The sequence below is a fragment of the Mirounga leonina genome, unplaced genomic scaffold (genome assembly GCF_011800145.1).
Source record: "Mirounga leonina isolate KUSES-001 unplaced genomic scaffold, KU_Mleo_1.0 Mir_101609, whole genome shotgun sequence".
NCBI lineage: Eukaryota > Metazoa > Chordata > Mammalia > Carnivora > Phocidae > Mirounga > Mirounga leonina.
In genome coordinates, this window is record NW_023270164.1 from 9,337,253 (window position 1) to 9,354,769 (window position 17,517).

General features: G+C 42.8%; 1 protein-coding gene across 1 annotated transcript; it reads left to right on the plus strand.

The window, feature by feature from the left end:
* Positions 1 to 7,826: 7,826 nt before the first annotated feature.
* Positions 7,827 to 8,587, plus strand: DUSP21 (dual specificity phosphatase 21). The gene has a single exon (XM_035003504.1). It carries the CDS (start codon positions 7,860 to 7,862, stop codon positions 8,427 to 8,429), a length of 570 nt encoding a protein of 189 aa, XP_034859395.1. The 5' UTR covers positions 7,827 to 7,859; the 3' UTR covers positions 8,430 to 8,587.
* Positions 8,588 to 17,517: the final 8,930 nt, after the last annotated feature.

Below are 17,517 nucleotides of genomic sequence, written 5' to 3' on the forward strand. Positions count from 1 at the left end.
AGTTCTTTCCACCTCACCACTCTGCCATCTTCAGGATGTTGGCTTTGCCCTCAGGTTGGTTTCCCCCATGGCTGCAAGATGGCTGCCGAGATCTGGGTATTACAGCCAGAAAGGACTATTCTGAGGAAGAAAAGGGGGTTGCTAGTACCACTGTCTCTTTCTTAGGAGCCAGGAAACCTTTCCCAGAAACCCCCAGGAGACTTCCCTCGCACATCATTTACCAGAGTTTAGTAAGTTGTCCATGCCTAAATCCATCCTTGGCAAGAGGAATGGCTTAGATTTCTCAAAATCCATTCACCTTGCCACTCCAGAAACTGAGAGTGGCATCATATGAAGCATATGATTGTGTGGAGAGTTGTGAGTACCTGAACATCCGGGCTGTTGTTGAGAAGTAGACAGGAGGGAATGGAGGCAGGGTAGGAGCCTCACACTGCTACAAAGTGCTGGGGCCTCTCATTCTCATCCTGGTCCAAACTGTACTCCTCGCTCATCTTTCAGGCAGAATCTGATCTTCCTCATGCGTTTCTTGTTTCAGGGAATGATATCTTTAGCTACCCAGTTGCCCAAGTCGGAAAACAGCAAGTCATCATCATGCTGCTCCTTTTCCCCTTCCCTCTTAATGTGTTAGAAAATCTTGTCAATTATACCTTCCTTTTTTTTTTTTTAGAGAGAGTGAGTGTGTGGGAGAGCATGAGCAGGGGGAGGGGCAGAGCGAGAGGGAGAAGCAGGCTCCCCGCTGAGCAGGGAGCCTGAGGTGGGGCTTGATCCCAGGACCCTGGGACCATGACCCCAGCCAAAGGCAGATGCTTAACCAACTGAGCCACCCAGGCACCCCTCAATTATACCTTCTAAATCGCTCTTCATTTTGTCTCTTCTTTATCCTGCAGCTGCCACTTTTTGCCCCACTCTGTATTATCACTCACAAAAACCATTTTACTAGTCTCTTAAAAAATATATATAGTTTTTCTAATTACAAAACTATTACATACTTATTATACAAATTTCAGGGAAATCCGGAACATAAAAAGCATCTGTAGTAACATTGCTCAGAGGTAATGACTGTGGACATTTTTGTGTCTATCTTTCTTTGCTTTTCTTTATTCACGAATCTACCTACATAGATAAATAGGTATTCCTTTGTTTTACAAACTGAGATCACACTCTTTTATAGTATTTTTTATTAACGAAAGAGTATGAAATTTCTCCATATCAATATCCTTCCAGGTTATCATTTTAAGAGCTGAATTATATTTTACCTTATGGAGGCTTCCTAATCTAGTTAAACAAATCCTCCAGTTTTTTTATTGTAAGTAATTATTACAATGAACATATTGGTAGGTAAATCTCTGCACACATTTGTGAGGATTTTCTTAGAATAAATAAACAAATTACCAGCAGGGAAATTGCTGGTTCAAAGCACATGTGTATTTTCCGCCCCCCCCCCCATTCATTTTTATTATGAAATATTTCAGGCAATCCCAAAGTCTGCTGGATATGATGATAAATACGTAGGTACCCAGGATCCAGTTTGTCAGACTTTAACATTTGGCCATATTTGCTTCAGATCTATTTTCTTAACAAAATAAAATATTAAGACATATTGAAATGCTTATCTAGCGCTCGCAGATCCTGTTCTTTCCCTGAAGGAATCACTACCCTCAATTCGATATTTCTGAGTCCCATACAGGTTTTTCACTTTTACTGCGGGTATATATATATATATATATATATATATATATATATATGTATATATATGCATATGCGTATGTGTGTAAAGGTATATACACACATAAATGGTACATGGTACCGTTCTACTTGTTTTTAAACTGCATATTGCACATTTTCTCCTGCAACTTGCTCTTGTTGTAGAGCATTATACATTTGAAGCTTATCCTGGTTTACACATGTAGCTCGAGTTCATTTTGGTTTTATGGCTGTTTGTATGGTGTTGGTTATACGCCATGCCATCAGATTTTCATTTTCTTGGTAGACATTAGGTCTCCATTTTTTCACTATTATAAGCAAATTGCAATCAATGCCATTGTAAATATCTTCGGGCATTCGTGAGCCAGAGTTTCTACCTGGGGTGGAATTGCTGGGGCACAGGGTATGTGCATCCTTAACTTTACTGGGTATTGCCAAATTGGTCTCCAGAGTGGTCATACCCCCTTCCCTGCCACGGGCACAGGGAGAGTTTTCACTGCTCTACATCTTCACCACCGGGCGGTTTGGCCAGTGTGGCTCTCCTCCATCTCCAACCCCAGAAATGTAGGAAAGTACCCATTTCCCTGAATCTTGTCACCATGGAGTATTATCCATTTTTCATCTTCATGAATTTTACAGACCGCAAAAAGAGGTTATCTGCTGATGACGTTAAAATACACTTTGAGGGGGGCGCCTGGGTGGCTCAGTCGTTAAGCGTCTGCCTTCGGCTCAGGTCATGATCCCAGGGTCCTGGGATCGAGCCCCGCGTCGGGCTCCCTGCTCTGCGGGAAGCCTGCTTCTCCCTCTCCTGCTTCTCCCTCTCCCACTCCCCCTGCTTGTGTTCCTTCTCTCACTGTGTCTCTCTCTGTCAAATAAATAAATAAAAATCTTAAAAAAAAAAAATGCACTTTGAGGGCACCTGGGTGGCTCAGTCTTTGAGCGTCTGCCTTCGGCTCAGGTTATGATCCCAGGGTCCTGGGATGGAGCCCCGGATCAGGCTCCCTGCTTAGCAGGGAGTCTGCTTCTCCCTCTTCCTCTGCCCCTCCCCCTTGTTCATGCGTGCTCTCTCACTCTCTCTCAAATAAATAAATAAAATCTTTAAAAAAATACATTTTGATTCTTTTTTTCTCCTAATTATAAAAAGAACACAGATTATTTTAGGAAACTTGAAGAATATAGACAAGCTAAGAAAAAAAGAATAATCACACCTCCCCCACTCAAATATAATACTAAAGAATATCTGATATTTATTGAATTCTTACTATATACCCAGGATTGCTTTAGATACCTAATATTTCCACAAATAGATTTCATAAATGGTATTCAATATACATATGATACATATACATGATGAACATACATATGTATATATTTCATCTTTATGAAAAAGTACCCAGTTTTTTACAAACTGGATTTTTTTTCACCCAATGAATAAGTCATAATCATTTTCTCCTATCACTTGTATTCTGGACTGGAGGGTCTTAAAGACTTCCACATTCCTATCCAGCATATCCCCCAACCGTCCAAAAACCAAGGACCAGGCTGAGCCCAGCAGCAAGCACCAGGGAGCTGCCTGGCTCGGGGCTGAAGGGCAGTGCCAATGACTCATTCGTACTTAGAAATGGAATTAACAGGGGCGCCTGGGTGGCTCAGTTGGTTAGGCGACTGCCTTTGGCTCAGGTCATGATCCTGGAGTCCCGGGATAGAGTCCCGCATCGGGCTCCCTGCTCAGCGGGGAATCTGCTTCTCCCTCTGACCCTCCCCCCTCTCATGTGCTCTCTCTCTCTCATTCTCTCTGTCTCAAATAAATAAAAATTTAAAAAAATAAAAATAAAAAATAAAAATAAATGGAATTAACACAGAATAACTCTGTGCTGGGAGCCTCAGGGAGCCCAACACCCACCTCTGCCTGAGGGCCTGCTGCTGGGGACAACCCATACTACCTGTCCATCAGACAACAGATCGTGCAGCTCATTTTACCCACTAGCTCTCCTGTGGCCTCATGCCATACTCCTTTAGCTTTTCTCACCATCACCACCCTTCAGTGGAAACATAGTACCTCCATTCTCAGGCTCTTGCCTTCACTGTCTGCCCTCAAAAACACCAAACTCTCCTGACACTGAGAGGAAGTTCCATATTCCATTCTCTTCTGTGGCCTGGCCTCCTGTGTACACTTGAGGAGATGAACTATATTTGGATTTGACCCAGCTTCCGAGTGAGAAGAGAGTTGGCAATAGATGCGTCATTGCTCACCTAAGACTATTGTGATAACTCTCATTCCCTCAAGTGCTGCCTTGCTCCCTACCAAACTGCCCCCTCTACAAATCCATCCTCTACAAATTCGCCCCTGCTGGCTCCTCCAGCCTCTCTACCTGCCACTTCTCCTGCCTCGCTCTGTAAGTTCTAGTAACTCTGAGGTGTTGTTCTCTCTCCTCCTGACACCATTTCATACCTTTGTGTCCTTGCAGACACTTCCCTTTCTGTCTAGAATGGTCCCCTCTTCTTGTCTGCCTGGAAAACGTGTGTTCATCCTTCAAGGTCTATTCCAAAGACATTCCCACAAATTCAGAGTACCACCTGTTGGTTTGCAAACCAGCCGCCATATACGCAGAGTAAGGAGAGACCAAAGAAAGAGGCAGACCACTCCAGATTAGTATGTGGCAGCTTTAATAAACAAGGAATCTTCCAAAGTTTATCTACGGTGGCTGCAAGATGAGTAGATCTCTGCACCCACCCACCAGAATCTTCCAAGTTTATATATATGAAGGCCTTAACTGGGTAGAGCCATATATACTGTCCAATGGTCTCAACACCACATTACTATCTCAAGGCTATGTCCTGGGGCAGCTTCTGGTGCAGGGAAGGCAAGCAGAGTGCACATTCCAAGGACAGGGAAAGAGGTGAGGAGCCTCTGATTGCCCAGGTCCAGCTTGTAGGTCAACCAGCAGTTACGTCCTCCTGATGACTTCCTGCAACACTACCCTACATATTCCTTATTAATTAGAAAGAGTGAAAGTTACTTTTGAACAATGTAGAAAGCTAGCTAATGTCACCTTAACCAGGTGGTCAAAATTATCATCATCAACGGGACAAGCAGATATCCGATGTCCCCACAGCCATGGACCGAGAATGACACATGCTGGTAGTATTCTTGCCAAAACCATTTCACCTGACTCTAACCCCAAAGGAACGATCAAACATGTCCAAATTGGAAGATGTTCTGCAAAACTGGCTTGGACTCTTAAAAAATGTCAATGTCAGGAAAGACCAAACCAAGCCACACCAAACCAAAGGCTCAGAAACTGTTTCAAGTGAAAAGTTGCTGAAGAAACATGACAAATGAATGCAGTGTGAGATCCTTGATTCCATCCCGGATCAAAGTGGAAAAAAAAAAGAAAAAACAGTTACAAATAACATTATTGGGAGGATTGGTGAATTTCTAGTATGTATTATATATTAGATAATAATGTTAGGTCAGTGTTAAATTTCCTGACTATGGCCATTGTTTTGTGGTTATGTAAGAGAATGTATTTGCCCTAAGGAGGTACATGCTGAACGCTGAACTGCTAAAGTGTTGCTTGCTATATCTGCAGTTAACAATCCATGGTTCTGCAAAAAGAAACAAGGAACAAATAAATATGTGTGTTGGTATATCTAGAGAGAAAAAAGAGAACGTGGTGGTATTAACAATAGAGGAATTATAGGTGAAGGGTAAATGGCTCCTCGTTCTGTTCTCACAGCTTTTCTGTAGGTTTGAAATTTTGCAAGACAAAAACTTGGATAGAATAAACAATAAATAATAAAAACCAACAAATGAACAAAAAGCTTTGTTCCAGGTCATGTTTTCTGTGAAGCTTTTTATGACATCCCCCTCCAACCTCCTGTCCCCAAACACACACACATAAAACAATGGATCCCCCTCTCTTCTGGACTCTTTTATGATCATCTGTCTCTCTGACCAAACTCTAAGCTCTTTGATAGCTGGGCCTGTGTGTGTTGTGTTGAATCTACACAAGGCTACAACCATACCTGACACCGATTGGATGCTCAACTGATGCTTTTTTTAAAATTAATCAAGCTGAGTCTTTGAGGCCTGGATAGGATTCAGTGGGCAGACAGGAGCAAAAAAGGTTTCTCGAGAGAGGAATGGTTTGAGCAAAAGTAGGGAAGCAGGAATGTATATTGTGTATTTACCAGGAACATTTGATTTGTTTGGTCAGAACTGAAGATTTATATGGGTGAAAATGCCTGGCACACAAGATAGTCTTAAAAAATTTGGTGAATAAATGAATGAATGAGATCTGAAGGGCAGGCTTAGATCAGATTGGAAAGGGCCTTGACTACTGAATTGAGAAATCTGAACGATAACTAGTTCTTGACATCCAGGGTCTCTTCCCAGTGGCAGGAAGAGATTGTGTCCTTGGGAAGCCCCTTATATAGTCTCGTCCCTAAATAATAAGGAAAAGTTGGGGCACCTGGCTGGCTCAGTTGGTGGAGCATGCGACTCTTGATCTCGGGGTCGTGAGTTTGAGCCCCACGTTAGGTGTAGAGATTACTTAAAAATAAAATCTTTAAAAAAAAAATAGGAGACAAGTGGGAGTCTGAAAGTGACCTGTTTCCATACTCAGGAGGAGAAAACATCAACTCCTCACCCACCTAGGAAAAACCTCCTAATGGGAGTTTTAAGACATCCAACATCCCTCAGAAAGAAAGGGCATCACAGAATATTGGTTGAAAGAATAAATAAATGAATCTTTTTAATATGAGTCATGCTCGTCCTTGAGAATAGTGTATGAAATTACTTCAGTTAATTTTACTACATTTTTAAAGTTTACGAAACCTACACATATGAAAGAACTAGACTCTAACATTACTCTTTAGGAGGTTCCACATCATTCCATAGATTCACAAAGCTCCTCACAATGCCATATCTTAAATGTTAGGTTAAACTCTTTTCGACAATTTTGAAGCTATCCCCAATGGACAGTTTTCATATTTACTTGATGTTTGTGCTCTCTTTTCTTCCAGATAGATTTGTGGGGGCTGACAATTTAAGTGATGCAAACTAATCTGCTTATGCCAATCAAGAAAAAGAAAAGTGCATTGTCTTTTGAGGTTATCATTCCCTTGACCATTCATAAACAGGCTGGCATCTATTTTGTCCTGGCTCATGGTCACAGCACACCACAAAAATCTTAGCTGAGAGGAAATGCAAATCTCAGGTAGCATTTTAAATACCTATTTTTGGCCCAATTATGAGGTAGCCTTGAGTTGTCCCAGAATTTTTAACATTACCAGGGAGAGACCGGTGGCAGTCAAAACAACTTGCAGTTTACAAAAGCATGTGGGCACTCTTTTTGAAGAAAGTAGACAAGATAATCTGAGCTGTTGTCTCCCAGGTAATGAAGTAGAATCGGGTGACAAATCGTTTGGGCCATGTGCACAAATGGATGGTGACACAGCTAAATTAGTCAAAACTGTCCACCACAGGCCATCTTCATAGATAAAGGGCTATTTATGAGTCAGCTGTGTTCTTATAATCAGTTCTGATGTGCTTTGTAAGCAGGAGTATAATTCCAAGGCTACAATCCACAAAGAAGTATCAGGACAGCCCACCCAGCCCAGCCCAACCTATATGTCGCTACAGTTTTATAGAGATTAGCATATCACACGAACCAAATGCTGTTCTCCGGCTTAAAATATGTTATTGCTACTTTGTAGAAAAAGTCTGTGCCCTGTTCTTCGCTACTAATAAAATAGAAGCATTCACAGATAGCGTGTTCAGTGTGATCCAACAGTTGAAGCATATACTAGGTATCTTGTAATAGAATGTTTTAAAACGTCAAGCAGATAAGAATTAGGGCTTGGAAAATGAACCGCTATGAAGAGAGATAAGAAGGGATCTGGGGTTTCTCTGAGGACCCGGCGTGGTGGCCAAATCCTCTCTGTGGCCATTTGCCACTGCCATGGAAACCAGTGGGCCGGGCAATCAGGGATTGTGACGCCTGGGGGCGGGGAGGGGGTGGTGACCCAGCGACTGGTCTTCTGTACCCCAGACCCTCGACTGAGACTTCACAGCGCTGCTGCATCCTCAACTCGCCTGCGGGAGTGGTGCCCCGAACCTTTCCGGAGAAAGACCTCTGCCCACCGCCTGGATGACAACACCTCCGTCTCCCCTCCCGGCTCAGGCTGCCCGGCAGCCCCCGGTCCACGGCCTCTCCCAGATAACCAGCAGCCTGTACATCAGCAATGGTGTGGCGGCCAACAACAAACTCATGCTGTCCAGCAACAACATCACCACGGTCATCAACGTGTCGGTGGAAGTGGTCAACACGTTCTTTGAGGATATCCAATACATACAGGTGCCGGTGGCTGATGCTCCAAGCTCGCGTCTCTACGACTTTTTTGACCCGATTGCTGACCACATCCACAGCGTGGAGCTGAAGCAGGGCCGCACGCTACTGCACTGCGCCGCCGGCGTGAGCCGCTCCGCCGCGCTCTGCCTGGCCTACCTCATGAAGTACCACGCCATGTCGCTGCTAGACGCCCACACGTGGACCAAGTCGTGCCGCCCCATCATCCGGCCCAACATCGGCTTTTGGGAACAACTTATCCGCTATGAGTTCAAGCTGTTCAGCAAGAACACCGTACACATGATCAACTCCCCGGTGGGCGTGATCCCTGACATCTACGAGAAAGAGGTCCGTTTGATGATGCCTCTGTGAACAGCACCTGACCGTGACCATCTGCTGACGATCCTACACCAACACTGAACTCGAACGGTGAACTTTTGTTGGTAAAGAAAACGAGATGATGCCTTTTAGAAGAGCCAACAAAAAGGGAGGGTTGTTGGGAGTTTTTAGCTTAGTAAGCTTTATCTTTAAAGAATAAAATGCCTTCAGTGTAACCGGGTGACAGTGTTTCTTTTCCCGTGAGCGGCAGGTCATGGCTGCCTCGGCCTGGCCAGAGAGGAGGGTGGGCAAGGTGGTGCCCACCTCGGATGGACCTGTATCCTGGGCCCCCGCCCCAGGCCGAATAACGCAGGAGTGAGTCCCCCCCCCCAGGATCCCACCTGGTTCTTCCCAACCCAAAGTCAGAGCCTTAGACATCATGGCGCCACCACTTCTCGCAGTAAGTGCCAACCTCTGCTAAGCGGGCTTTACTGGGGTGCTCTGGGAGCCCTTGGGGGAGCCTCAGGCCACCCCTGCCCCCACCTTCAACCACAGTGGCCCAGCTCTGGTTTTCTAGATTGGATTTACGCAGAAAATAGTGTTCAAAAAAGCCGTTCCACTCTATAAAATTAAAATGATTCTTTTCCCAGTGCTGTCCTATATGGCAAGGTCTCAAGGTGCCCTTGGCGACCTCTGCTAGCCTTTGGGAAAACGGGCATCAATCCCCTTCTCCGGGGCACGTGCTGAGAGAGAAAACCGGCCTGACACCAGGCCTCAAGGGTTCCTCTCATGGGGTCTTGACTTGGAAGGCTGGAGGACACAGCCCTGTCACCTCAGATACCTCCTCCCATTGTGACCTGGGGCGCCTCAAAGCCTCTGTTTCCTCACCAGGCAAGGCGGTGACAGCCCGATTCTCACAGGGTTGTTGTGGGGATGATTCCTCAGCGTGAGCCCTAGCCGGTGAATGGTTTAATGCTTCAAGTAGAGAGCAGCTCTTGTTATTGACCCCCTGCTGGCTGGGGGTCAGCACATTCGTCCTCATAATGGCACTTACCCCATCCGCGCATAGCCGCTTTGTTGTCTACCAAGTGCTTTTCCAAAAAATTACCCTGTCTGTAGAAACAAAGGGTTTAAGGTTCTTTCCACCCTACCTCAGAGGAGGCATAGATTTGAGCCTTCTCGGAGCTCCTGTTGTTTCATTGTGTTTAATCTGCGCGCACACAAGGAACAAGAAGTTCAATTTCAGCACCCTGCCCCTCCGAGGCCTTGTTTAGAATTGCTGACCATGAGAGCCTGCCTCCCAGGATCCACCGAGATCCGCGGGGGGAACTTGCCAAAGGGTCGAATGAGTGAGCCCCAGAGCAGGCCTTGGAATCCAGGATTGTACAAACTCCCCAGGTGCCTGGCTCTGGCTTGGGAGCAGCTGTTCTAATCCAGAGGATTTTAGACAGACTATAGAAGACAACAGCACAACCATTCCCGTTGACTGACGTGCGTGGGTCCAGAGCCCAGTGGCTTTTCAAAAGCTGGTTCTCTCCAAACCCATCCCCACCCCCACTGCCACAAAAGGAGTGCCCAGGGACACAATCTGGGGTGGGGGAGGAGAGGGGTGCTGTGAAGACCACTGCTCTAGATGGATTCCCTCCTTCTACAGATGGAAGAACAGACTCCCAGAACACAAGGGCTGGTGGGGCAGAGCCCTTCACAAAGCAGCCTTTCTGGCGATAAACCCAGATAGGAAATTTAAAGTATTTTTAAAAAGATATTTATTTGGGCATATGTGTGTGTGTGTGTGTGTGTGTATTTTCTTTTTTTTTTTTTAATAACCAAATTAACAGACCATAAAATTAACTCTCTTCGGACACCCAGCCCTATGCGTGTATGTAACCACAGCCACAATGAGGACACAGAGCAGTTCTGTGACTCCAAAACTTTCCCTCATGCTTCCCCTTTGTAGTCAAACTCTGGCCCCACCCCAACCCTGGCCAACGCTGAGCTGTTCTCTGTCCCTGTAGACTTGCCTTTAATAGAATGTTACATAAATGGAATCATACAGGATATAACTTCCGGAGACTGGCTTTTTTCACTCAGCATAACGTCTGTGCAAGTGGTTCATGTTGTATTCTAGTGTATTGATGTACCACAGTTTCTTTTACACTCACCCAGTGAAGGCTATTTGGGTTTGTATTAGTTTCCTAGGAACTGCCGTAACATAACACCAAAACCAGGGTGGCTGGAAACACAGCAATGAATTGTCTCACAGTCCTGGACGCCAGAAGTCCTAAATTAGTCTCAGCAGGGCCATGATCCCTCGGAAACCTGTAGGGGAAAACCCTTCCCTGCCTCTTGCCCATTTCTGGGGGTTGCTGGCAATCCTTGGCATTCCATGGCTTGTAGACGCATTTCTGTGGTCACGTGGCCATTTTCTCTAATGTGTCTTCACATCCATCTTCCTTCTGGTACGTCTGGGCCCAAATTTCCCTCTTCTTATAAGGACACCAGTCATATTAAGGAGTTCACTCTCCTCCAGTATGATTGCATCTTAACTAATTATATCTGCAACGACCGTGTTTCCAAAGAAGGTCACGTTCTGAGGTTCTAGGGGTTAGGACTTCAACAGATTTGGGGGGGTACTATTCAGTTCATAACAGGGTTGTTGCCAGTTTTTTGGCACGTATGCATAAAGCACTCTCACACAGACACACACACACAAAAGAAAGGGATCACGTCACCTGGGAAAAAAGAACTATAGCTGTTTAAAAGTAAGATATGAGTTACAGTGAAAATAATAATAAGCATCACTTATTAGGAAGCTATTATATGCCAAGCGCAGGACCAGGTTACTTTACATTGTCTCTAGTCCTTACATCAGCCCTTCAAGGTGGGTGTCACCTGCAACATACTGATGAGAAAACAGATTCCAGGGGGTTAAGGAATTTGCCTAAGAAAGCACACAGCCCAGGAGTGAAGTGATATTCAGACTGGGCTCTGTTTCCGTGCATTTCTTTTGAGATAAAGCTAAGCAGATAGAAAGAAGAAAAGTTTTGCTCTGTGCCCTTGATTCCCAAATAGTGTACATACAAATCATCCGGGGACTTTTAATTATGCAGATACTGGGGCCTCACCACCACCGATTTAGGGGCAGTAGGTAATAGGTAAGGTCCAGGAAGCTGCATTTTTTTTTTTTTTTTAAGTAGGCTCCATGCCCAGCCTAGAGCCCAACACGGGACTTGAACTCATGATCCTGAGATCAAGACCTGAGCTGAGATCAAGAGTCAAAGCCTTAACGAATTGAGCCACTCAGGCTCCTCCAGGAAGCTGCATTTTTAACAAGCATCTCAGACCACTCTAATGAAACATTCACCAAATAGTTGTTAATGCTAGGGTATTCTGTATCTTCTCTTTGTCCTTTTTTTTTGAATTATCTATCTATTCATGCCCATAGTTTTCTATCTGAGTGTAAATTTTTTTTTTTTTAGTTGTAGGAACCGGAATATAGAACAAGAATATTCAACTTTTCTTGTCAAATATATTGCATGTATCATGTGCCATTTGTTTTATGGTGCTTATTTGGGATTCAAAAGTTTAAATCTGTGTGTAGTTAAATCCATGAGTCTTTAACTGAATGGCTTTTGCTTTTTTTTTTTTTAAAGATTTATTTATTTACTTGAGAGAGAGAGAGCTGGGGGAGGGGCAGAGGGAGAGGGAGAGAGAGAATCCTCAAGCAGACTCCCGCCGAGCGCGGATCCTGATCTAAGAACTTGAGCTGAAATCAAAAGTCGGCTGCCCAACCGAGCCATTCAGGTGCCCCTGAATGGCTTTTGCTTCTGAATAATACTTTAAAGGTTTCCTCCACGGCATAACCATAAAAATGTTAACTATTATTTTTCTCCTGATCTGTTTTTTTTTTTACTTTTAAACCTTATCCCCCAATTTTTTTAATTTGAAAATTTTCAAACACCCAGAAAGTTGGAAGAATAGCATAATGAGCATCCACATTTGCTCCACTTAGGTTAGTCAGTTGTTAGCCTTTTGTCATATTTGCTTTCTCTCTTTTTTGATATAATACTTTTTCTTTTGGTACCTACCTGAAAGTAAGTTGCAGATATCCTGACATTTAACCCTTAAATATTTCCAAATACATCATCTAAGAATAAGGACATCCTCCTATCTATTCACAATATCATCATCAAATCTAAGCCAATTAATAATAATTCCCCAATACTCAGTTCATATTTAAATTTTCCTACTTATACCCCAAATGTCTTTTACAGCCATTTTTTTTCTTTCCCAAACAGGATCCAATCTAGGTTACACATTGTATTTTATTATTGTATTTCTTTCAATCTATGACAGTGCCCTGGCTCTTTTTTTCCCCCCTGACATGGTCTTTTTGATGAGTCAAGAACAATTCTGTGTATCATGTCCAGCACTCTGGCTTTTTCCAATTACTTCCTCATCTACTGTTTAACACCTTCCTTTATCACCCTCATGTTTAAACTTGAAGTTAGGTCGAGGTTTGATTAGGTTTGGGTTAAGTATTTTTTGCTACAACACTTCAGAAGTAATGTCATGTTGCATCACATCAGGAGACCCAAATGTCTCTTTGTCCCATTAGCAGTGATGCTAAGTTGGATCATCACTTAGTTAAGGTGGTCACCACCAGATACCTGCCTTTAAAACTAATGAGTAATCTGTTGGGTGATAACTTTCCCACCATGTGAATATCCTGTTTCTTTCATCCCATGATATTAACATCCATTAAGGATCCTTGCCTCAAACCAAGTGTTACACAGGGGGACATTAACTCTTAAATCTATCTCAAACTAATTTTGGTATATGGTCTAAGTTGGAGTTCTTTAACTTTTTAAAGTAATGGTGAGATATTACAAAACTCCCATAAATATTTGTGTCTGCTTTTGTTCCTTCTGGTTTGTTACATTGTCTTTTTTCCTGTGCCAGCTTCACATTCCTTAAAATTGATGCAGTTTCAGAACAGGCAGTAACATTTGGTAGGGCAATGACATCTCGCCTTAGCCCTGCATTTAGACTTCTGCAGAGGCTTTTTTGTTGTTGTTAGATTCTTTCTGTCTTCTGGATGAACCATTTTAATAGTTACGACAGGTTTTTAAATTTTTTCCATTAAGATTTTGATTGGAATTACTGTTTTGTCTATTTAGCCAAGGTTGAATCAGAAAAACAGAACCCACAATAGTTATTTTACCAGAGAAAATCTAATATAACGAACAATTTAACCAGGTATTGAAGAATTGAAAAGGCAAAAATAGAACACACATTGTATGTTTCCACATATATAAACACTTAAATAAAAGATCATCTACTCAGAATGTCTGATATTTGATCAGTAAAGTATTAACCATATTTTTGGAGTTTGTATATCTTAATTCCAAAGGTTCATAATGTTACAAACTTTTTTTTTGAAGATTTTATTTATTTATTTGACAGAGAGAGCGAGAGAGCACGAACAGGGGGAGCAGGAGAAGGAAAGGGAGAAGCAGGCTCCCCGCTGAGCAGGGAGCCCGATGCGGGGCTCCATCCCAGGACCCTGGGATCATGACCTGAGCCGAAGGCAGACGCTTAACCATCTGAGCCACCCAGGCTCCCTCATAATGTTAGAAGCTTGTAATGTAGTGTACATACATACACACACACACACACACAGGCACATACCCACTCATTCAATTCTTTGCAATTCAATTTTTTAAAACAGGTTTTGCCTGCTAAAACATTTAGCTGTGTATCTGTTATGTTACCAATGAGACCTTTGTGACATCACATGATTACCTCTTCTGATCTACACTGTTAAGGTAAAGAGATAAAGATATCCAATAAGAGGGCTTTGTTTACCTGTGGGCATTTGAGAGCCCATCTCCAGCTACTTCAGTGTCTCCTTCTCATACATTTTCACTATTCCCTGGTTAATGAGATATAGGCAGGTTGGGAGGTGACCTCTTTTTTTTTTTTTTATTTTTATTGTTATGTTAATCACCATATATTACATCATTAGTTTTTGATGCAGAGTTCCATGATTCATTGTTTGTGCATAACACCCAGTGCTCCATGCAGAACGTGCCCTCTTTAATATCCATCACTAGGCTAACCCATCCTCCCACCACCCCCCCAGAACCCTCAGTTTGTTTCTCAGAGTCCATAGTCTCTCATGGTTCACCTCCTCTTGATCACCTTTTGGGAATGGCCTGATAAAGGGAGAAGAGGTGGTAAAAACATGAATTTTATGGTAGTCTTTTGGTGCCTGAGCCAGACTCCCAACCAGGTCCTCCCTATCCAGAGAGACAGATGAAGATCTCGGTCACATAGTTGTGTTCACAAAGTATATTTAAGAAGACGTTCTGAAATAGGGCTCAATAGTGTTGCATCTGGACTCATGGTTGGCTTCTCTCTTCAATAGCCTCTGTGGTGAGGGAATAAACAACGAGCCTGGGATTTGACTAAGAAGGCCTCTGTGATCATTTTGATTGCACTCTGGAGGCTACAAGCTTAGGCAGGACTGGAACCTGTGCTGGGAACAGGTCCCAAGTGTTTGCATTCATGTCTAGCTTTATTGCATGGTGGTCAAAGAATGTGGCCTGTGTAATTTTTGCTTTACAGAATTGAGATTTTCTCATTAGCTGTCTTATGAAAAGTGAAACATGCATTATCTACTGGTACGATTCTAAGTTTAAATGTTTTCTCATATTTTCTTTCTTAAATTGTTTTAATATCTGAGTAGGTAATGTACTTGTGATTCTGCATTCAAATGGTACAGAAAGGCACATAGAGTGAAATGTCTCCTCATCTCTGTCCTCTAGCCAACCAGTTTCTCTCCCCAGAGGCAGTCAATAATATTAGTTTCTCCCGTATCCTTTTTTTTTTTAATGTAGGCTCCACGCTCAGCATGGAGCCCAATGCAGGGCTTGAACTCATGACCTTGAGATTAAGACCTCAGCTGACCTTAGGTGCTTAACTGACTGAGTCCCCCAGGTGCCCCTCTCTTGCATCCTTCTAAGATATTACTTTATGCATTTGTAAGGAATTACATATGTATTTTTTCTCATTTTTCAACAAGTAGTAGCATACTCTACTCATCATTCTCTATTTTGTCTCTTTTTGTGTAATAGTGTATATTACAGATCATGCTACATCAGTAAAAGAGAACATCCTCATTCTCTTTTTATAACTGCATAGTATTCCACCATATGGAAGTATCATAATTCACTGAAGCCATCCCTTATTGATACATATTTGAGGTTGTTGCCAGAATTTTATTATAAATAATACTGTGATAAATAAACTTGTAGTTAAGTTTGTATATGTAAATTATTTTATTTATGTGCAAATATATTCATAGGGTATTATTACAAATGGAAATAGTGGGTTTGTGTTTGGAGAAACCTAGTTTTCCACCTGTGTGTCTCCCTTACTACTCACACGATCTACAACATCACACAGAATACTTCACTTCTGACCCTTCTGGTCACTAAATGTGTAGAGAGTTTTCCCCACACTAAGCAATTCTCTGTGACACCAGGTGGGCGTCCTACAATTGAACTCAATTCCAACACCATCTACCTGGAGATAACGTCAGATCCCCCAGGTTAACGGCTCAATCCCACAAGACCACCCCCTTGCCTGCCTTAGATGCTGACTGCAAGTATTAGGTCCCCAGGTTACCCCCAGAAGTTGTGGCTACATCAGAGGTTTCCACGACCCCTTCCTCAGGTTCAATTAATTTGCCAGAGCGACTCACAGAACTCAGGGAGGCACTTACTTATATTTATCTGTTTATGAAAGGACATGATAAAGGATACAGATGAACAGCCAGATGAAGAGATATATAGGGCAAGGTCTGGGAGGGTCTCGAGCACAGGAGTTTCCCTGTGGAGTTGGGGTGCATCACCCTTCCAGTGTGTGGATGCACCCACCCCCCCCTGCAAGCTCCTTGAACCCCATGCTACTGGGATTTTGATGGAGGCTTCCTCATGTAGGCATGATTGGTCATTAACTCTGTTTCCAGTCCTCTCCCTTCTCTGGAGAAGTGGGGGAAGGCGGGGCTGAAAATCCCAGGCTCCTAATCATGGCTTGGTCTTTCTGGTAACCAGCCCCAATCTAGGAGCTCACCTAGAGTCATCTTTAGAACAAAAGATGGTTCTAGTGTTCTTATCACTTAGGAATTTACAAGGATTTGAGGAGTCCCGTGTCAAGGTTGGGTCAAAGAACAAATGTTAGAACAAGAGATGTTCCTAGTGCTCTAATTACTTAGGAAATTGCAAGGGTTTTAGAAGCTCTGTTCTTTTGTATCTTTGCCTTTCTGACCAGTGAAAATGGTATCTCAGATTACTTCTAATTTGCTTGTCTCTTATGACTAAGTTCTAGCATCTTTTCATTCTTTTAAGAGCCATTTGTATTTTTCTTTCTATGAAATGGCTGCTCATATCAATTTTTTTATTATATTACTAGTCTTTTTTTCTTATGGATTTTTAAGAACTTTATTAGAGAAATGAAGCATTTGTCAGTGATAAGGATTTCAAATATTTCCCCCAATTTTTCATTTGTCTTTTGACTTTGCTTAGAAGGGATTTGCCAGACAGAGAGATTATTTCTATTTAGTCAAATTTATTAGGTTTTTTTAAAAATGGATTTGGGTTCTGTGTCATCCTCAGAAAGGCTTTCCACACTCTGAGAGTATACTAAAAATGTCTCCCATGGGTCTTCTAGTACTCTTATGGTTTCAATTTAAACATTTAAATATTTGATCCATCTGGAATATATCCTAGTACAAAGTGTGAGGTACAGATCCAACTTTTTTTTTTTTAAGATTTTGTTTATTTATTTGACAGAGAGAGAGAGCACAAGCAGGGAGAGTGGCAAGCAGAGGGAGAAGGACAAGCAGGCTTCCCACTGAGCAGGGAACCCGACGCGGGACTCCATCGCAGGACCCTGGGATCATGACCTGAGCCAAAGGCAGACGCTTAACCAGCTGAGCCACCCAGGCACCCCCCAACATTACATTTTTTTTCGGATTGCTACCACCATTCTCATCTATTCCTATAATTTATAATATAAAATATATATAATATTCATATATAGTTTATATATAATCCATACTCTATTATATATATTC